At 41.5% G+C, this 22,427-nt stretch overlaps 1 protein-coding gene across 1 annotated transcript in view; it reads right to left on the reverse strand.

The window, feature by feature from the left end:
• The window catches only part of LOC115215160 (DBH-like monooxygenase protein 1 homolog), a 116,852-nt gene that overhangs the window by 29,405 nt on the left and 65,020 nt on the right, over nt 1-22,427 (reverse strand). Inside the window, exon 5 of the mRNA XM_029784336.2 lies at nt 1,941-2,120. Within this exon, the coding sequence (XP_029640196.2) occupies nt 1,941-2,120 (180 nt within the window). The remainder of the gene's footprint in view (nt 1-1,940; nt 2,121-22,427) is intronic.

Raw genomic sequence — 22,427 nt, forward strand, 5'->3', positions numbered from 1 at the left:
TTAATAAATAGTCAAAAAAACCGCCACTACAATTGTTTCTTGTCTTGATCGACAATCTTCAGGTGGACTTCCAATAAGTCAGTTTCATAATTTGAAACTGACACCTGAAGATTGTCGATCAAGACAAGAAACAATTGTAGTGGCGGTTTTTTTGACTATTTATTAAAATTTTATGTATTGATTAAGTCTTTCCTTGTTTGTTTTGCAAAATAGTGGTTTTGTCTCTAATAATATTTTATATATATATATATATATATATATATATATATGTGTGTGTGTGTGTGTGTGTGTGTGTGTGCGTGTGTGTGTGTTTGTGTCTGTGTTTGTCCCCACAACATCGCTTGACAACCGATGTTGGTGCGTTTACGTCCCCGTAACTTAGCGGTTCGGCAAAAGTGACCGACAGAATAAGTACTAGGCTTACAAAAAATAAGTCCTGTGGTCGATTTGCTCGACTAAAAAGGCGGTGCTCCAGCATGGCCGCAATCAAATGACTGAAACAAGTAAAAGAGTAATTATTTTTGCATGTGGTGTTTGAATGGAATTTCTGTGTGTTTTGACGTTTCATCATTCGACCTCATTTCAGTCAAGATCCTGGCAGATTAAGACATACTGGAAACGTTCTGCTATTTAATTCAACCGTCCTCGGTGTTACTCGTTGTGAAAGAGAGCGAGAAAACGTGTAGTGGTCGTAAGGCTTCGTTCGTCTTTGATTTTTTTGTTCGCGGCATTGCTAAACTTCTCTCCTTTCAAGCAACATCCTAAGAACTTAGCTATAATTTAGCCTAGTTGATTTATCCTACACAGAAATGTATCATAGGAGAGGCCACCCTCCGAGTAATTGTGTGTATGTATGTATGTATCTATGTATCTATGTATGGGCGTGTATATATATATTTGTGTATGTATATGTGCATCATGTGTGTGTATATGTATGTATGTATGTATGTATGTATGTATGTATGTATGCATGCATGTATGTATGTATGTATGTATGTATGTATGTATGTATGTATGTATGTATGTATGCATGTATGTATGTATGCATGTATGCATGTATGTATGTATGCATGTATGTATGTATGTATGTATGTATGTATGCATGTATGCATGTATGCATGTATGCATGTATGTATGTATGTATGTATGTATGTGTGTATGTATGTGAATGTATGTGGTTGCAAACATTGAAAGGGATGTTTCTATAATTATTTTTCCAGTTTCAAAACTATATTGGTGAGGAAATTACTAGCCAGGAAATATAAATTCAATAACTTGAAGACCGAACAGCTCCTTCATCGAAGACCTTTTTACATCTGTTCGATTCGTTCTCAGACGATATTAAACTGTACGTGTTCCTATGTTCTAATTTATATCTCGAAATCACTTCGTTAAATTAGATTCTCTACTGTGACAACTCCGTTTTCTTTTCTGTCATATTTATATTCTAGGCTCAACTGGTTATACAGTATTCTCATCAAAGTTTGAAATGGAAGAAAAAATTTTGAGGGAAAGTCGGGAACTATTTCTAGCAAGTTATGCTACCATATAGATGTATAGTTCTTTACTGTTTGCATATCAGTATCCCTACCAAGGTATTGGTGGTTTTACAAGTTTTCAACGCAATTTTGTAGAAATATAAAAGAATATTATAATAACAGCTGCTGGCCTTGTGCTAAAGTTTGAAACCAATATTCATACGGACAAACTGTAACATCTCAACATAGTTGTTCGCCAGCCCCTAGCTACACCCTGCTTTAGATAAGATGAAATAGCCATGGCTAGAACGCCTTTAATCATAGGTTTGTTCAATGAAAGCCAACCTGAAGCCAAACAACCAACAATAAAACCGTCTCAACAACTAAGGACATTTTGAGGTGTCTGAAGTGATGAAAAAAATAGCAAAATATTAGCAATAAAGGAAAGCATATTGGTCTTACGCCTCCTCCGATCGCCCATGCGTAGAAAACACTCCTGCAGTGTGTCCAATCAAATGCCATATTTGGTAGGTAGCATTCGTTCTCGGTGGTAAGATTCGCCGAAATGTTCAGCCTGAAGCATTCGTATAGCAGCATATGATGTACAAACATCTCGTTGCCCTTTTGTATCTTTGGTGACACCTGATAAAAGATTTGAACCGAAATTGTTTATAAAAACGCATAAGAATAAAGAAAGTAAATAAAAAGTGTTAAATAGGTGTAGGAGTGGGTGTGTGGTAAGTAGCTTGCTTATTGACCACGTGGTTCGGTGTTCAGTCTCACTGCGGGGCAACTTAAGCACTTCTGCTATAACCTCGGACCGACCAAAGCTTTGTGAATGGATTTGGTAGACGGAAACTGAAAGAAAGCCCGTCGTATATACGTGTGTGTTTGTGCGTGTGTGTTTGCCCCCAACACCATTGCTTAACAACCGATGTTGGTACATTCACGATCCCGTAACTTTGCTGTTCGGCTAGAGAAACTAGGCTTACAAAGAATAAGTCCTGGGGCCGATTTGTTCGACTAAAGGCGGTGCTCCAGCATGGCTGCAGTCATATGAATGAAACAAATAAATGAATAAAAGAATAAAACAATTTTATGCGTAAACGGTATGTATAATATTTCTCTTTTATTTTTTTCTCTTTTACTTGTTTCAGTCATTTGACTGCGGCCATGCTGGAGCACAGGCTTTAGTCGAGCAAATCGACTCCAGGACTTATTCTTTGTAAGCCTAACTTACGGGGACGTAAACACACCAATGTTGGTTGTCAAGTAATGTTGGGGGAGATGCAACAAACACAGACACAAACACATACACACACATACATATATATACATATATACGATGGGCTTCTTTCAGTTTCCGTCTACCAAATCCACTCACAAGGCTTTGGTCGGCCCGACGCTATAGTAGAAGACACTTGCCCAAGGTGCCACGCAGTGGGACTGAACCCGGAACCATGTGGTTGATAAGCAAGCTACTTACCACACAGCCACTCCATAATTAGAATTTGTTTGTAATGCTTCCGCTATGGTGTGTAAACAAATGTTATTACATCATATTCTCTTCGCACACACAAAAATAAGAAAATTGCCTACTTGTGTTTCATAACAGGTTAACTATTCTGTAGAGGACAAGAATGTCCCAGCCTTCTGTCTGCGAGAAGAGCCCCAGAGTAATCGCTTCTTTTAAAAATTTCTGTCACAAAATAATACTTAAATAAAACGGTTAGACTAATTCGTATATCATGTACTAGTCAGTGACGTGGTTACATAGTAAATAAGGCGGCGAGCTGGCAGAATCGTTAGCACGCCGAGCGAAATGTTTTGCCGTATTTCGTCTGCCGCTACGTTCTGAGTTCAAATTCCACCGAAATCGACTTTGCCTTTCATCCTTTCGGGGTCGATAAATTAAGTACAAGTTGCTCACTGGGATCGATGTAATCGACTTAATCCCTTTGTCTGTCCTTGTTTGTCCCCTCTATGTTTAATCCCTTGTGGGTAATAAAGAAATAAGATACATAGTAAATAAGTATATATATTAGACAGTCTTCTATATAAGATCTATTTGATATAGTTTATAATGCACACGCAGCGAAAACTAGAAGAAAATATGAATACCATTTGTTAGGAGTTTACCGTGGCGTGTCTCAGGGCAGATTGGCTATTATTCGTTAATCTTGTCTTAAACGTCTGAAATATTTGTTCTAGTATCAGCACAATCGGGACGGATTAATGGTAGAGTATTGGATAAAACATTTTGGTCAATTTTGTCACGTTTCTTTTATTTTCTGAGTTAAAAAATACCATCCATAATCTATTTGTTCTGCCATAGAACCGGGGTTTTACCCGGTTTCCATGACATATAAATGACTGAGATTGCAGCACAACCTTCTGAACGGGACGCTAGTCCGTCGCAGGGTTAACTTCCCAGTTACTACTACGGCTCATTTACAGCTGAGCGAACTGGGGCGGCGTGATATTAAATGTCCAGTTCGGGAATTGAAACCATGATCGTTAGAGAAACACCTTAAGACCTGATCACTAAGTGACGCGCCTTCACAATAAAATAGGTAACAGTTGATAGAATATAAAAAGATATTGCAATAGATGTAATATACCCTAAAATGTGGAGGCGCAATGGCTGAGTGTTTATTGAGCGAAAACACCTAAAGCTCCACGAGGCTCCGGCAGGGGATGGTGGTGATCCCTGCTGTACTCTTTCACCACAACTTTCTCTCACTCTTACTTCCTGTTTCTGTTATACCTGTATTTCAAGGGGCCGGCCTTGTCACTCTCTGTGTCACGCTGAATATCCCCGAGAACTACGTTAAGGGTACACGTGTCTGTGGAGTGCTCAGCCACTTACACGTTAATTTCACGAGCAGGCTGTTCCGTTGATTCAGATCAACTGGAACCCTCGTCGTCGTAACCGACGGAGTGCTTCCATCCAATTCACAACCTCACGATCATAAGCTCGACGCACTAACTACTGAGCCATGCGCCTTCACTGAGCCATGTGATCAACTGATTATTAATTGAAGAAATAGAAAAAAATTATAATGAATGTTTTTTTATTTTTTATTTTAATGAACTGTTATGAATAAGGCAGCGAGCTGGCAGAATCGTGTGCATGCCGGACAAAATGCAAAGCAGTATTTCGTCCATATTTAGTTCTTAATTCAAATTCCGCTGAGGTCGCCTTTACCTTTCATCCTTTCGGAGTAAATAAGTACCAATCAAACACTGGTATCGATGTATTCGACTCACCCTTCCCTAAAATTACTAACCTTGTGCCAAAAATTTGAAGCCAATATCTTGTTATGAATAAATATCAGACGCTATCAAAGTAGGATCCCTGCACACGAAAGAATGCCTTCGGTAATTCACGAAGTTATACAAAGCAATTTTCAAGGGTGAACAATTGGGTCAGCAACTAAATTTAAGATCTTTTCAAATAATGTTACTATGCTTACAAACACTGTAAGATATGTTCTAATTGTTTATTTCCACGCATTGATTCACTTGTTATATAATACACAGGCGTGGAGGCGCAATGGCCCAGTGGTTAGGGCAGCGGACTCGCGGTCATAGGATCGCGGTTTCGATTCCCAGAAGAGCGTTCTGAGTGTTTATTGAGCGAAAACACCTAAAAGCTCCACGAGGCTCCGGCAGGGGATGGTGGTGATCCCTGCTGTACTCTTTCACCACAACTTTCTCTCACTCTTACTTGCTGTTTCTGTTGTACCTGTATTTCAAAAGGCCGGCCTTGTCACTCTCTGTGTCACGCTGAATATCCCCGAGAACTACGTTAAGGGTACACGTGTCTGTGGAGTGCTCAGCCACTTACACGTTAATTTCCCGAGCAGGCTGTTCCGTTGATTCGGATCAACCGGAACCCTCGTCGTCGTAACCGACGGAGTGCTTCCATCCAATACACAGGCGCAGACATAGCAGTGTAGTTAAGAAGTTCGCTTTGTAACCACATAGTTTTGGGTTCAATCCCATTAAATGACACCTTAGACAAATTTCATCTAGAATACCCCAGCTGTGTTTGCGTTTGTCCTTCACCCTTACTTCTTGACAACAAAATTTGGGTTTGATTATGTCCCCGCAATTTAGCGGCTCGGCAAAGAAGAACGATAGGAAAAGTAGCAGACTTTAAAAGTACTGGGGTTAGTTTGTCCGACTATACCCGCTAAAGTGGTGTCCCAGAATGGCTGCAATTCACTCAGTGAAACACGTGAAAATTATAAAGTAAATATCCTCGACTTATCTAAAATGGCAGACAAAATTATTTATTGTATTTGGCTCAGCATTTTTGAGGAAAAACTTCACCTGCTCTGATAGCATTTAAAACCAAGTATTGAAATAAATATTTATGTATAGATTTCGTTTGTCCATAAATAATTTGAAATAAATTTCTCTCATAAAAATATATTTTGTACTAAATTTCTATGTACGCATTCTGATTTGATTTATAACTATAACTCATGCTTTCCCCCACCCCCATTATACGTTTAAATGAGTAAGTGTGTTTTGAAACCCAAAAAAGAAGTAAAAATAAGAAATAATGTATTTATATACGAGAGGGTATCCAAAAGTAACTGAAAACGTTCTCTGTGGGAAAATCCGGTTGCAGTTCATGCTTCCACCGCTAGAAGCCACTTGATGCGACCCTTAGGCATCAGTCTCTCAACTGGTGTCATCGAGTGAAATCCTACTGCTATGTGGTATGTTTTTGTTTTGCAGTGCTTCTCCCCTGTTCATCGATTTTTGCTACGGCTGAAACGAAGGGACAGCGCGCTTCCGTGAAATTCTGTTTCCTTCTGGGCAAAACGGGCGGCCGAAACAGTTGTCATGCTTTAAACAGCTTACAGAGACGCTGCCATGAGCAAAACACAAGTTTACGAGTGGTTTTCACGCTTTAGGAATGGTCACTTATCGCTTGAAGACCAACCTCGTTCAGGGCGACCGTCGAACTCCCGAACAAATGAAAACATCACCTTCATGAACTGATCTTGGAGGATTGTCACTGAACAATTGACGAACTTATTGATATGACTAATGTGTCCTGCAGCGCCTGCCAACGAATTTTGAGCGAGGAATTGCGAATGAAAAGAGTTGCAGCAAAATTTGTGCCTCACTTGTTCACGGAAGATCAAATGCAGCCATGACTGAATGCGTGTAAAGAACTGAAAGAACAGTTGATAGTTGATCTGAACTTTTTTTTTTTTAAGCTCATTACTGGTGATTGAAGCTGCTGCTACAGCTAAGACCCGGAAACGAAGCAGCAATCAGGTCAATGGAAATATTCAATGTCAACACGTACCCAAAAAGTACATCAAGTGAAGTCCATTAAGACGATGCTGATTTGTTTCATCGATGCGAAAGGAATTGTCAAACAGTTAACCAGGCATTTTACTTGGCAGTTCTGAAGCGTTTGCAAGACACGGCGAGGAGTAAATTCCCCGACCAGTGGCAAAGTGGAGAGTAGTGGTTTCATTACGACAATGCACCTTCGCACAGGAGGCGCAATGGCCCAGTGGTTAGGGCAGCGGACTCGCGGTCATAGGATCGCGGTTTCGATTCCCAGACCGGGCGTTCTGAGTGTTTATTGAGCGAAAACACCTAAAAGCTCCACGAGGCTCCGGCAGGGATGGTGGTGATCCCTGCTGTACTCTTTCACCACAACTTTCTCTCACTCTTACTTGCTGTTTCTGTTGTACCAGTATTTCAAAAGGCCGGCCTTGTCACTCTCTGTGTCACGCTGAATATCCCCGAGAACTACGTTAAGGGTACACGTGTCTGTGGAGTGCTCAGCCACTTACACGTTAATTTCCCGAGCAGGCTGTTCCGTTGATTCGGATCAACCGGAACCCTCGTCGTCGTAACCGACGGAGTGCTTCCATCCAATACACAGGCGCAGACATAGCAGTGTAGTTAAGAAGTTCGCTTTGTAACCACATAGTTTTGGGTTCAATCCCATTAAATGACACCTTAGACAAATTTCATCTAGAATACCCCAGCTGTGTTTGCGTTTGTCCTTCACCCTTACTTCTTGACAACAAAATTTGGGTTTGATTATGTCCCCGCAATTTAGCGGCTCGGCAAAGAAGAACGATAGGAAAAGTAGCAGACTTTAAAAGTACTGGGGTTAGTTTGTCCGACTATACCCGCTAAAGTGGTGTCCCAGAATGGCTGCAATTCACTCAGTGAAACACGTGAAAATTATAAAGTAAATATCCTCGACTTATCTAAAATGGCAGACAAAATTATTTATTGTATTTGGCTCAGCATTTTTGAGGAAAAACTTCACCTGCTCTGATAGCATTTAAAACCAAGTATTGAAATAAATATTTATGTATAGATTTCGTTTGTCCATAAATAATTTGAAATAAATTTCTCTCATAAAAATATATTTTGTACTAAATTTCTATGTACGCATTCTGATTTGATTTATAACTATAACTCATGCTTTCCCCCACCCCCATTATACGTTTAAATGAGTAAGTGTGTTTTGAAACCCAAAAAAGAAGTAAAAATAAGAAATAATGTATTTATATACGAGAGGGTATCCAAAAGTAACTGAAAACGTTCTCTGTGGGAAAATCCGGTTGCAGTTCATGCTTCCACCGCTAGAAGCCACTTGATGCGACCCTTAGGCATCAGTCTCTCAACTGGTGTCATCGAGTGAAATCCTACTGCTATGTGGTATGTTTTTGTTTTGCAGTGCTTCTCCCCTGTTCATCGATTTTTGCTACGGCTGAAACGAAGGGACAGCGCGCTTCCGTGAAATTCTGTTTCCTTCTGGGCAAAACGGGCGGCCGAAACAGTTGTCATGCTTTAAACAGCTTACAGAGACGCTGCCATGAGCAAAACACAAGTTTACGAGTGGTTTTCACGCTTTAGGAATGGTCACTTATCGCTTGAAGACCAACCTCGTTCAGGGCGACCGTCGAACTCCCGAACAAATGAAAACATCACCTTCATGAACTGATCTTGGAGGATTGTCACTGAACAATTGACGAACTTATTGATATGACTAATGTGTCCTGCAGCGCCTGCCAACGAATTTTGAGCGAGGAATTGCGAATGAAAAGAGTTGCAGCAAAATTTGTGCCTCACTTGTTCACGGAAGATCAAATGCAGCCATGACTGAATGCGTGTAAAGAACTGAAAGAACAGTTGATAGTTGATCTGAACTTTTTTTTTTTTGAAGCTCATTACTGGTGATTGAAGCTGCTGCTACAGCTAAGACCCGGAAACGAAGCAGCAATCAGGTCAATGGAAATATTCAATGTCAACACGTACCCAAAAAGTACATCAAGTGAAGTCCATTAAGACGATGCTGATTTGTTTCATCGATGCGAAAGGAATTGTCAAACAGTTAACCAGGCATTTTACTTGGCAGTTCTGAAGCGTTTGCAAGACACGGCGAGGAGTAAATTCCCCGACCAGTGGCAAAGTGGAGAGTAGTGGTTTCATTACGACAATGCACCTTCGCACAGGAGGCGCAATGGCCCAGTGGTTAGGGCAGCGGACTCGCGGTCATAGGATCGCGGTTTCGATTCCCAGACCGGGCGTTCTGAGTGTTTATTGAGCGAAAACACCTAAAAGCTCCACGAGGCTCCGGCAGGGATGGTGGTGATCCCTGCTGTACTCTTTCACCACAACTTTCTCTCACTCTTACTTGCTGTTTCTGTTGTACCAGTATTTCAAAAGGCCGGCCTTGTCACTCTCTGTGTCACGCTGAATATCCCCGAGAACTACGTTAAGGGTACACGTGTCTGTGGAGTGCTCAGCCACTTACACGTTAATTTCCCGAGCAGGCTGTTCCGTTGATTCGGATCAACCGGAACCCTCGTCGTCGTAACCGACGGAGTGCTTCCATCCAATACACAGGCGCAGACATAGCAGTGTAGTTAAGAAGTTCGCTTTGTAACCACATAGTTTTGGGTTCAATCCCATTAAATGACACCTTAGACAAATTTCATCTAGAATACCCCAGCTGTGTTTGCGTTTGTCCTTCACCCTTACTTCTTGACAACAAAATTTGGGTTTGATTATGTCCCCGCAATTTAGCGGCTCGGCAAAGAAGAACGATAGGAAAAGTAGCAGACTTTAAAAGTACTGGGGTTAGTTTGTCCGACTATACCCGCTAAAGTGGTGTCCCAGAATGGCTGCAATTCACTCAGTGAAACACGTGAAAATTATAAAGTAAATATCCTCGACTTATCTAAAATGGCAGACAAAATTATTTATTGTATTTGGCTCAGCATTTTTGAGGAAAAACTTCACCTGCTCTGATAGCATTTAAAACCAAGTATTGAAATAAATATTTATGTATAGATTTCGTTTGTCCATAAATAATTTGAAATAAATTTCTCTCATAAAAATATATTTTGTACTAAATTTCTATGTACGCATTCTGATTTGATTTATAACTATAACTCATGCTTTCCCCCACCCCCATTATACGTTTAAATGAGTAAGTGTGTTTTGAAACCCAAAAAAGAAGTAAAAATAAGAAATAATGTATTTATATACGAGAGGGTATCCAAAAGTAACTGAAAACGTTCTCTGTGGGAAAATCCGGTTGCAGTTCATGCTTCCACCGCTAGAAGCCACTTGATGCGACCCTTAGGCATCAGTCTCTCAACTGGTGTCATCGAGTGAAATCCTACTGCTATGTGGTATGTTTTTGTTTTGCAGTGCTTCTCCCCTGTTCATCGATTTTTGCTACGGCTGAAACGAAGGGACAGCGCGCTTCCGTGAAATTCTGTTTCCTTCTGGGCAAAACGGGCGGCCGAAACAGTTGTCATGCTTTAAACAGCTTACAGAGACGCTGCCATGAGCAAAACACAAGTTTACGAGTGGTTTTCACGCTTTAGGAATGGTCACTTATCGCTTGAAGACCAACCTCGTTCAGGGCGACCGTCGAACTCCCGAACAAATGAAAACATCACCTTCATGAACTGATCTTGGAGGATTGTCACTGAACAATTGACGAACTTATTGATATGACTAATGTGTCCTGCAGCGCCTGCCAACGAATTTTGAGCGAGGAATTGCGAATGAAAAGAGTTGCAGCAAAATTTGTGCCTCACTTGTTCACGGAAGATCAAATGCAGCCATGACTGAATGCGTGTAAAGAACTGAAAGAACAGTTGATAGTTGATCTGAACTTTTTTTTTTTTGAAGCTCATTACTGGTGATTGAAGCTGCTGCTACAGCTAAGACCCGGAAACGAAGCAGCAATCAGGTCAATGGAAATATTCAATGTCAACACGTACCCAAAAAGTACATCAAGTGAAGTCCATTAAGACGATGCTGATTTGTTTCATCGATGCGAAAGGAATTGTCAAACAGTTAACCAGGCATTTTACTTGGCAGTTCTGAAGCGTTTGCAAGACACGGCGAGGAGTAAATTCCCCGACCAGTGGCAAAGTGGAGAGTAGTGGTTTCATTACGACAATGCACCTTCGCACAGGAGGCGCAATGGCCCAGTGGTTAGGGCAGCGGACTCGCGGTCATAGGATCGCGGTTTCGATTCCCAGACCGGGCGTTCTGAGTGTTTATTGAGCGAAAACACCTAAAAGCTCCACGAGGCTCCGGCAGGGATGGTGGTGATCCCTGCTGTACTCTTTCACCACAACTTTCTCTCACTCTTACTTGCTGTTTCTGTTGTACCAGTATTTCAAAAGGCCGGCCTTGTCACTCTCTGTGTCACGCTGAATATCCCCGAGAACTACGTTAAGGGTACACGTGTCTGTGGAGTGCTCAGCCACTTACACGTTAATTTCCCGAGCAGGCTGTTCCGTTGATTCGGATCAACCGGAACCCTCGTCGTCGTAACCGACGGAGTGCTTCCATCCAATACACAGGCGCAGACATAGCAGTGTAGTTAAGAAGTTCGCTTTGTAACCACATAGTTTTGGTTCAATCCCATTAAATGACACCTTAGACAAATTTCATCTAGAATACCCCAGCTGTGTTTGCGTTTGTCCTTCACCCTTACTTCTTGACAACAAAATTTGGGTTTGATTATGTCCCCGCAATTTAGCGGCTCGGCAAAGAAGAACGATAGGAAAAGTAGCAGACTTTAAAAGTACTGGGGTTAGTTTGTCCGACTATACCCGCTAAAGTGGTGTCCCAGAATGGCTGCAATTCACTCAGTGAAACACGTGAAAATTATAAAGTAAATATCCTCGACTTATCTAAAATGGCAGACAAAATTATTTATTGTATTTGGCTCAGCATTTTTGAGGAAAAACTTCACCTGCTCTGATAGCATTTAAAACCAAGTATTGAAATAAATATTTATGTATAGATTTCGTTTGTCCATAAATTTTGAAATAAATTTCTCTCATAAAAAATATTTTGTACTAAATTTCTATGTACGCATTCTGATTTGATTTATAACTATAACTCATGCTTTCCCCCCCCACCCCCATTATACGTTTAAATGAGTAAGTGTGTTTTGAAACCCAAAAAAGAAGTAAAAATAAGAAATAATGTATTTATATACGAGAGGGTATCCAAAAGTAACTGAAAACGTTCTCTGTGGGAAAATCCGGTTGCAGTTCATGCTTCCACCGCTAGAAGCCACTTGATGCGACCCTTAGGCATCAGTCTCTCAACTGGTGTCATCGAGTGAAATCCTACTGCTATGTGGTATGTTTTTGTTTTGCAGTGCTTCTCCCCTGTTCATCGATTTTTGCTACGGCTGAAACGAAGGGACAGCGCGCTTCCGTGAAATTCTGTTTCCTTCTGGGCAAAACGGGCGGCCGAAACAGTTGTCATGCTTTAAACAGCTTACAGAGACGCTGCCATGAGCAAAACACAAGTTTACGAGTGGTTTTCACGCTTTAGGAATGGTCACTTATCGCTTGAAGACCAACCTCGTTCAGGGCGACCGTCGAACTCCCGAACAAATGAAAACATCACCTTCATGAACTGATCTTGGAGGATTGTCACTGAACAATTGACGAACTTATTGATATGACTAATGTCCCTGCAGCGCCTGCCAACGAATTTTGAGCGAGGAATTGCGAATGAAAAGAGTTGCAGCAAAATTTGTGCCTCACTTGTTCACGGAAGATCAAATGCAGCCATGACTGAATGCGTGTAAAGAACTGAAGAACAGTTGATAGTTGATCTGAACTTTTTTTTTTTTGAAGCTCATTACTGGTGATTGAAGCTGCTGCTACAGCTAAGACCCGGAAACGAAGCAGCAATCAGGTCAATGGAAATATTCAATGTCAACACGTACCCAAAAAGTACAATCAAGTGAAGTCCATTAAGACGATGCTGATTTGTTTCATCGATGCGAAAGGAATTGTCAAACAGTTAACCAGGCATTTTACTTGGCAGTTCTGAAGCGTTTGCAAGACACGGCGAGGAGTAAATTCCCCGACCAGTGGCAAAGTGGAGAGTAGTGGTTTCATTACGACAATGCACCTTCGCACAGGAGGCGCAATGGCCCAGTGGTTAGGGCAGCGGACTCGCGGTCATAGGATCGCGGTTTCGATTCCCAGACCGGGCGTTCTGAGTGTTTATTGAGCGAAAACACCTAAAAGCTCCACGAGGCTCCGGCAGGGATGGTGGTGATCCCTGCTGTACTCTTTCACACACAACTTTCTCTCACTCTTACTTGCTGTTTCTGTTGTACCAGTATTTCAAAAGGCCGGCCTTGTCACTCTCTGTGTCACGCTGAATATCCCCGAGAACTACGTTAAGGGTACACGTGTCTGTGGAGTGCTCAGCCACTTACACGTTAATTTCCCGAGCAGGCTGTTCCGTTGATTCGGATCAACCGGAACCCTCGTCGTCGTAACCGACGGAGTGCTTCCATCCAATTCACAACCTCGCGATCATAAGCTCGACGCACTAACCACTGAGCCATGCGCCTTCACTGAGCCATGTGATCAACTGATTATTAATTGAAGAAATAGAAAAAATTATAATGAATTTTTTTATTTTTTATTTTAATGAACTGTTTGAATAAGCCAGCGCTGGCAGAATCGTGTGCATGCCGGACAAAATGCAAAGCAGTATTTCGTCCATATTTAGTTCTTAATTCAAATTCCGCTGAGGTCGCCTTTACCTTTCATCCTTTCGGAGTAAATAAGTACCAATCAAACACTGGTATCGATGTATTCGACTCACCCTTCCCTAAATTTACTAACCTTGTGCCAAAAATTTGAAGCCAATATCTTGTTATAATAAATATCAGACGCTATCAAAGTAGAAAGTCCCTGCACACGTAAGAATGCCTTCGGTAATTCACGAAGTTATACAAAGCAATTTTCAAGGGTGAACAATTGGGTCAGCAACTAAACTTAAGATCTTTTCAAATAATGTTACTATGCTTACAAACACTGTAAGATATGTTCTAATTGTTTATTTCCACGCATTCATTCACTTGTTATATAATACACAGGCGTGGAGGCGCAATGGCCCAGTGGTTAGGGCAGCGGACTCGCGGTCATAGGATCGCGGTTTCGATTCCCAGACCGAGCGTTCTGAGTGTTTATTGAGCGAAAACACCTAAAAGCTCCACGAGGGTCCGGCAGGGATGGTGGTGATCCCTGCTGTACTCTTTCACCACAACTTTCTCTCACTCTTACTTCCTGTTTCTGTTGTACCTGTATTTCAAAAGGCCGGCCTTGTCACTCTCTGTGTCACGCTGAATATCCCGATAACTACGTTAAGGGTACACGTGTCTGTGGAGTGCTCAGCCACTTACACGTTAATTTCCCGAGCAGGCTGTTCCGTTGATTCGGATCAACCGGAACCCTCGTCGTCGTAACGCGCGACGGAGTGCTTCCATCCAATACACAGCGCAGACATAGCAGTGTAGTTAAGAAGTTCGCTTTGTAACCACATAGTTTTGGGTTCAATCCCATTAAATGACACCTTAGACAAATTTCATCTAGAATACCCCAGCTGTGTTTGCGTTTGTCCTTCACCCTTACTTCTTGACAACAAAATTGGGTTTGATTATGTCCCCGCAATTTAGCGGCTCGGCAAAGAAGAACGATAGGAAAAGTAGCAGACTTTAGAAGTACTGGGGTTAGTTTGTCCGACTATACCCGCTAAAGTGGTTCCCAGAATGGCTGCAATTCACTCAGTGAAACACGTGAAAATTATAAAGTAAATATCCTCGACTTATCTAAAATGGCAGACAAAATTATTTATTGTATCTGGCTCAGCATTTTGAGGAAAAACTTCACCTGCTCTGATAGCATTTAAAACCAAGTATTGAAATAAATATTTATGTATAGATTTCGTTTGTCCATAAATAATTTGAAATAAATTCTCTCATAAAAATTATTTTGTACTAAATTTCTATGTACGCATTCTGATTTGATTTATAACTATAACTCATGCTTTCCCCCACCCCCATTATACGTTTAAATGAGTAAGTGTGTTTTGAAACCCAAAAAAGAAGTAAAAATAAGAAATATGTATTTATATACGAGAGGGTATCCAAAAGTAACTGAAAACGTTCTCTGTGGGAAAATCCGGTTGCAGTTCATGCTTCCACCGCTAGAAGCCACTTGATGCGACCCTTAGGCATCAGTCTCTCAACTGGTGTCATCGAGTGAAATCCTACTGCTATGTGGTATGTTTTTGTTTTGCAGTGCTTCTCCCCTGTTCATCGATTTTTGCTACGGCTGAAACGAAGGGACAGCGCGCTTCCGTGAAATTCTGTTTCCTTCTGGGCAAAACGGGCGGCCGAAACAGTTGTCATGCTTTAAACAGCTTACAGAGACGCTGCCATGAGCAAAACACAAGTTTACGAGTGGTTTTCACGCTTTAGGAATGGTCACTTATCGCTTGAAGACCAACCTCGTTCAGGGCGACCGTCGAACTCCCGAACAAATGAAAACATCACCTTCATGAACTGATCTTGGAGGATTGTCACTGAACAATTGACGAACTTATTGATATGACTAATGTGTCCTGCAGCGCCTGCCAACGAATTTTGAGCGAGGAATTGCGAATGAAAAGAGTTGCAGCAAAATTTGTGCCTCACTTGTTCACGGAAGATCAAATGCAGCCATGACTGAATGCGTGTAAAGAACTGAAAGAACAGTTGATAGTTGATCTGAACTTTTTTTTTTAAAGCTCATTACTGGTGATTGAAGCTGCTGCTACAGCTAAGACCCGGAAACGAAGCAGCAATCAGGTCAATGGAAATATTCAATGTCAACACGTACCCAAAAAGTACATCAAGTGAAGTCCATTAAGACGATGCTGATTTGTTTCATCGATGCGAAAGGAATTGTCAAACAGTTAACCAGGCATTTTACTTGGCAGTTCTGAAGCGTTTGCAAGACACGGCGAGGAGTAAATTCCCCGACCAGTGGCAAAGTGGAGAGTAGTGGTTTCATTACGACAATGCACCTTCGCACAGGAGGCGCAATGGCCCAGTGGTTAGGGCAGCGGACTCGCGGTCATAGGATCGCGGTTTCGATTCCCAGACCGGGCGTTCTGAGTGTTTATTGAGCGAAAACACCTAAAAGCTCCACGAGGCTCCGGCAGGGATGGTGGTGATCCCTGCTGTACTCTTTCACCACAACTTTCTCTCACTCTTACTTGCTGTTTCTGTTGTACCAGTATTTCAAAAGGCCGGCCTTGTCACTCTCTGTGTCACGCTGAATATCCCCGAGAACTACGTTAAGGGTACACGTGTCTGTGGAGTGCTCAGCCACTTACACGTTAATTTCCCGAGCAGGCTGTTCCGTTGATTCGGATCAACCGGAACCCTCGTCGTCGTAACCGACGGAGTGCTTCCATCCAATACACAGGCGCAGACATAGCAGTGTAGTTAAGAAGTTCGCTTTGTAACCACATAGTTTTGGGTTCAATCCCATTAAATGACACCTTAGACAAATTTCATCTAGAATACCCCAGCTGTGTTTGCGTTTGTCCTTCACCCTTACTTCTTGACAACAAAATTTGGGTTTGATTATGTCCCCGCAATTTAGCGGCTCGGCAAAGAAGAACGATAGGAAAAGTAGCAGACTTTAAAAGTACTGGGGTTAGTTTGTCCGACTATACCCGCTAAAGTGGTGTCCCAGAATGGCTGCAATTCACTCAGTGAAACACGTGAAAATTATAAAGTAAATATCCTCGACTTATCTAAAATGGCAGACAAAATTATTTATTGTATTTGGCTCAGCATTTTTGAGGAAAAACTTCACCTGCTCTGATAGCATTTAAAACCAAGTATTGAAATAAATATTTATGTATAGATTTCGTTTGTCCATAAATAATTTGAAATAAATTTCTCTCATAAAAATATATTTTGTACTAAATTTCTATGTACGCATTCTGATTTGATTTATAACTATAACTCATGCTTTCCCCCACCCCCATTATACGTTTAAATGAGTAAGTGTGTTTTGAAACCCAAAAAAGAAGTAAAAATAAGAAATAATGTATTTATATACGAGAGGGTATCCAAAAGTAACTGAAAACGTTCTCTGTGGGAAAATCCGGTTGCAGTTCATGCTTCCACCGCTAGAAGCCACTTGATGCGACCCTTAGGCATCAGTCTCTCAACTGGTGTCATCGAGTGAAATCCTACTGCTATGTGGTATGTTTTTGTTTTGCAGTGCTTCTCCCCTGTTCATCGATTTTTGCTACGGCTGAAACGAAGGGACAGCGCGCTTCCGTGAAATTCTGTTTCCTTCTGGGCAAAACGGGCGGCCGAAACAGTTGTCATGCTTTAAACAGCTTACAGAGACGCTGCCATGAGCAAAACACAAGTTTACGAGTGGTTTTCACGCTTTAGGAATGGTCACTTATCGCTTGAAGACCAACCTCGTTCAGGGCGACCGTCGAACTCCCGAACAAATGAAAACATCACCTTCATGAACTGATCTTGGAGGATTGTCACTGAACAATTGACGAACTTATTGATATGACTAATGTGTCCTGCAGCGCCTGCCAACGAATTTTGAGCGAGGAATTGCGAATGAAAAGAGTTGCAGCAAAATTGTGTGCCTCACTTGTTCACGGAAGATCAAATGCAGCCATGACTGAATGCGTGTAAAGAACTGAAAGAACAGTTGATAGTTGATCTGAACTTTTTTTTTTTTGAAGCTCATTACTGGTGATTGAAGCTGCTGCTACAGCTAAGACCCGGAAACGAAGCAGCAATCAGGTCAATGGAAATATTCAATGTCAACACGTACCCAAAAAGTACATCAAGTGAAGTCCATTAAGACGATGCTGATTTGTTTCATCGATGCGAAAGGAATTGTCAAACAGTTAACCAGGCATTTTACTTGGCAGTTCTGAAGCGTTTGCAAGACACGGCGAGGAGTAAATTCCCCGACCAGTGGCAAAGTGGAGAGTAGTGGTTTCATTACGACAATGCACCTTCGCACAGGAGGCGCAATGGCCCAGTGGTTAGGGCAGCGGACTCGCGGTCATAGGATCGCGGTTTCGATTCCCAGACCGGGCGTTCTGAGTGTTTATTGAGCGAAAACACCTAAAAGCTCCACGAGGCTCCGGCAGGGATGGTGGTGATCCCTGCTGTACTCTTTCACCACAACTTTCTCTCACTCTTACTTGCTGTTTCTGTTGTACCAGTATTTCAAAAGGCCGGCCTTGTCACTCTCTGTGTCACGCTGAATATCCCCGAGAACTACGTTAAGGGTACACGTGTCTGTGGAGTGCTCAGCCACTTACACGTTAATTTCCCGAGCAGGCTGTTCCGTTGATTCGGATCAACCGGAACCCTCGTCGTCGTAACCGACGGAGTGCTTCCATCCAATACACAGGCGCAGACATAGCAGTGTAGTTAAGAAGTTCGCTTTGTAACCACATAGTTTTGGGTTCAATCCCATTAAATGACACCTTAGACAAATTTCATCTAGAATACCCCAGCTGTGTTTGCGTTTGTCCTTCACCCTTACTTCTTGACAACAAAATTTGGGTTTGATTATGTCCCCGCAATTTAGCGGCTCGGCAAAGAAGAACGATAGGAAAAGTAGCAGACTTTAAAAGTACTGGGGTTAGTTTGTCCGACTATACCCGCTAAAGTGGTGTCCCAGAATGGCTGCAATTCACTCAGTGAAACACGTGAAAATTATAAAGTAAATATCCTCGACTTATCTAAAATGGCAGACAAAATTATTTATTGTATTTGGCTCAGCATTTTTGAGGAAAAACTTCACCTGCTCTGATAGCATTTAAAACCAAGTATTGAAATAAATATTTATGTATAGATTTCGTTTGTCCATAAATAATTTGAAATAAATTTCTCTCATAAAAATATATTTTGTACTAAATTTCTATGTACGCATTCTGATTTGATTTATAACTATAACTCATGCTTTCCCCCACCCCCATTATACGTTTAAATGAGTAAGTGTGTTTTGAAACCCAAAAAAGAAGTAAAAATAAGAAATAATGTATTTATATACGAGAGGGTATCCAAAAGTAACTGAAAACGTTCTCTGTGGGAAAATCCGGTTGCAGTTCATGCTTCCACCGCTAGAAGCCACTTGATGCGACCCTTAGGCATCAGTCTCTCAACTGGTGTCATCGAGTGAAATCCTACTGCTATGTGGTATGTTTTTGTTTTGCAGTGCTTCTCCCCTGTTCATCGATTTTTGCTACGGCTGAAACGAAGGGACAGCGCGCTTCCGTGAAATTCTGTTTCCTTCTGGGCAAAACGGGCGGCCGAAACAGTTGTCATGCTTTAAACAGCTTACAGAGACGCTGCCATGAGCAAAACACAAGTTTACGAGTGGTTTTCACGCTTTAGGAATGGTCACTTATCGCTTGAAGACCAACCTCGTTCAGGGCGACCGTCGAACTCCCGAACAAATGAAAACATCACCTTCATGAACTGATCTTGGAGGATTGTCACTGAACAATTGACGAACTTATTGATATGACTAATGTGTCCTGCAGCGCCTGCCAACGAATTTTGAGCGAGGAATTGCGAATGAAAAGAGTTGCAGCAAAATTTGTGCCTCACTTGTTCACGGAAGATCAAATGCAGCCATGACTGAATGCGTGTAAAGAACTGAAAGAACAGTTGATAGTTGATCTGAACTTTTTTTTTTTTGAAGCTCATTACTGGTGATTGAAGCTGCTGCTACAGCTAAGACCCGGAAACGAAGCAGCAATCAGGTCAATGGAAATATTCAATGTCAACACGTACCCAAAAAGTACATCAAGTGAAGTCCATTAAGACGATGCTGATTTGTTTCATCGATGCGAAAGGAATTGTCAAACAGTTAACCAGGCATTTTACTTGGCAGTTCTGAAGCGTTTGCAAGACACGGCGAGGAGTAAATTCCCCGACCAGTGGCAAAGTGGAGAGTAGTGGTTTCATTACGACAATGCACCTTCGCACAGGAGGCGCAATGGCCCAGTGGTTAGGGCAGCGGACTCGCGGTCATAGGATCGCGGTTTCGATTCCCAGACCGGGCGTTCTGAGTGTTTATTGAGCGAAAACACCTAAAAGCTCCACGAGGCTCCGGCAGGGATGGTGGTGATCCCTGCTGTACTCTTTCACCACAACTTTCTCTCACTCTTACTTGCTGTTTCTGTTGTACCTGTATTTCAAAAGGCCGGCCTTGTCACTCTCTGTGTCACGCTGAATATCCCCGAGAACTACGTTAAGGGTACACGTGTCTGTGGAGTGCTCAGCCACTTACACGTTAATTTCACGAGCAGGCTGTTCCGTTGATTCGGATCAACAGGAACCCTCGTCGTCGTAACCGACGGAGTGCTTCCAGCACCTTCGCACACCGCCTTAAGTGTGAGGCAGTATTATTTTTTTAACCAAAAATTGCATGACTCCGTTTACCCACTCCCTCTATTCTATTTTAACATTTTTCTAGTAATTAAATATAGCAACATTTTAGTTCTCAGACATTTTCAATTTTTACGATTTTTTTATTATTTTCACTCCACCCTATTGTACACCGCATAAGTGACTGGACACTTTGCTCAGTTTTACAATTACGTGTATTTAAACTTAAAACTAAGTTATGGTGGTTTCACTTTCTTTCTTTTCTTTCCTTTACTTGTTTCAGTCATTTGACTGCGGCCATGCTGGAGCACCGCCTTTAGTCGAGCAAATCGACCCCGGGACCTATTCTTTGTAAGCCCTGTACTTATTCTATCGGTCTCTTTTGCCGAACCGCTAAGTGACGGGGACGTAAACACACCAGCATCGGTTGTCAAGCAATGCTAGGGGGACAAACACACAAACACACACACATACACACACACATATATATATATACATATATACGACAGGCTTCTTTCAGTTTCCGTCTACCAAATCCACTCACAAGGCATTGGTCGGCCCGGGGCTATAGCAGAAGGCACTTGCCCAAGATGCCACGCAGTGGGACTGAACCCGGAGCCATGTGGTTGGTTAGCAAGCTACTTACCACACAGCCACTCACTGACACTTTTTAAAAAAAATTTGTATTGAGTGGTTACATAAAGATGTTATACTACATTTACCAATTTACAGCTTTTTATTTGAAAGCTTTCTTAATTTTCGTTGACATAGGAACAAAACTTTCTCCCTGCAACTTTTTGTTCTCAGAATGAAAACAGTCCTTAAAGAAAAACGTTTTGCAAACATGGATGCTGTCGAAGGATATACTCCAAAGATGCAGCTGTTTTGTCATGCATGTAAGGATGGAGAAGCTGAATATTTCGGCCTCCTATTTTACACAGAAGTGAAATGGCCTTCACGGGGAGACGATCTCGATAGAGCTTAGACTCTAACAACTGAGAACCCAAACGTTTCTGGGGGCTCAAAATACCAGAAAGGTTTGCAGATAAGTTCAGTAATTCATTTTCACTGGCCCCTCGCATTTAGTTGTTGTCATAAGCCATGTTACAAAGGAAACTTATCGAAATCAATTTTAGCAAAATAAAAGATTTTAGCATTTGAATCAGTTTCTGTACTGGAACCAAAGAGTGAATCAAAACTAGATTGCCAGCTTTCAAAAGCTAATAGAATTTTTTACGAGTTTCTGTACTGGTACAAGAGAGTTGATTAACACTATAGGAGCCACCTTTCCAAACTAGTAGCTTTTAGAAAATTGTGAAAATATTAGTGTTGATGACAATATTTTACAACTGATGATGATATAAAAGAAACAGTCATAAGTTATTTTGTCAAATTTTGAATGATTGCTTTTCAGATCTACAATAAAGACTATCCGCTTTATTGTAGATCTTTAACTGTAAAATTGCTCGTCATCTTATAATGACTAAAGTATTACAAATCTTTAGAATTTACTTCAACAGTGAAGCACTCATAGAATTACGGAATACGGCAGGTTTTTTTTTCATCTTTTGAATGCCAAAAGCAGCAATTGATTTCAAACCAGTTCATGTAGAAGAAACAAAAATACTGCCCTTTGCAACAACCTACCTGTCTGATAATAGTTTTCTACATTGACTAATTAGAAAATAAAATACAAGTGTCAATTGAACCTTGAAGGTAGCATTCAAGTAACTGATGTTATATTAAAACTGAAACAGCTGGACTTTTCAAAACCTGAAGTGAAGATACATTATTTATATTATTTATATTATTTACATTCGACGGATATTTGTCCTCATCTTGTTTGTTGTGAACACAGCGTTTCGGCTGATATACCCTCCAGCCTTCTTCAGGTGTCTTGGGGAAATTTCGAACCTGGGTTCTCTTTCCTAAGGTATTTTTCGACGCTATTATTATTATTATGATTGTTGTTGTTGTTGTTAGTGTTCAGGTCACTGCTTGGAATCGAACTCGGAATTTTGGGGTTAGTAGCCCACGCTCTTAACCACTACACCATATTCCCGTGGGCATATGGCGTAGTAGTTCGAAATTTCCTCAAGACACCTGAAGAAGGCTGGAAGGTATATCAACCGAGACGTTGTGTTAACAACAAACAAGAT

Source organism: Octopus sinensis, linkage group LG8, assembly GCF_006345805.1.
Source record: "Octopus sinensis linkage group LG8, ASM634580v1, whole genome shotgun sequence".
In the NCBI taxonomy this organism is placed as follows: domain Eukaryota; kingdom Metazoa; phylum Mollusca; class Cephalopoda; order Octopoda; family Octopodidae; genus Octopus; species Octopus sinensis.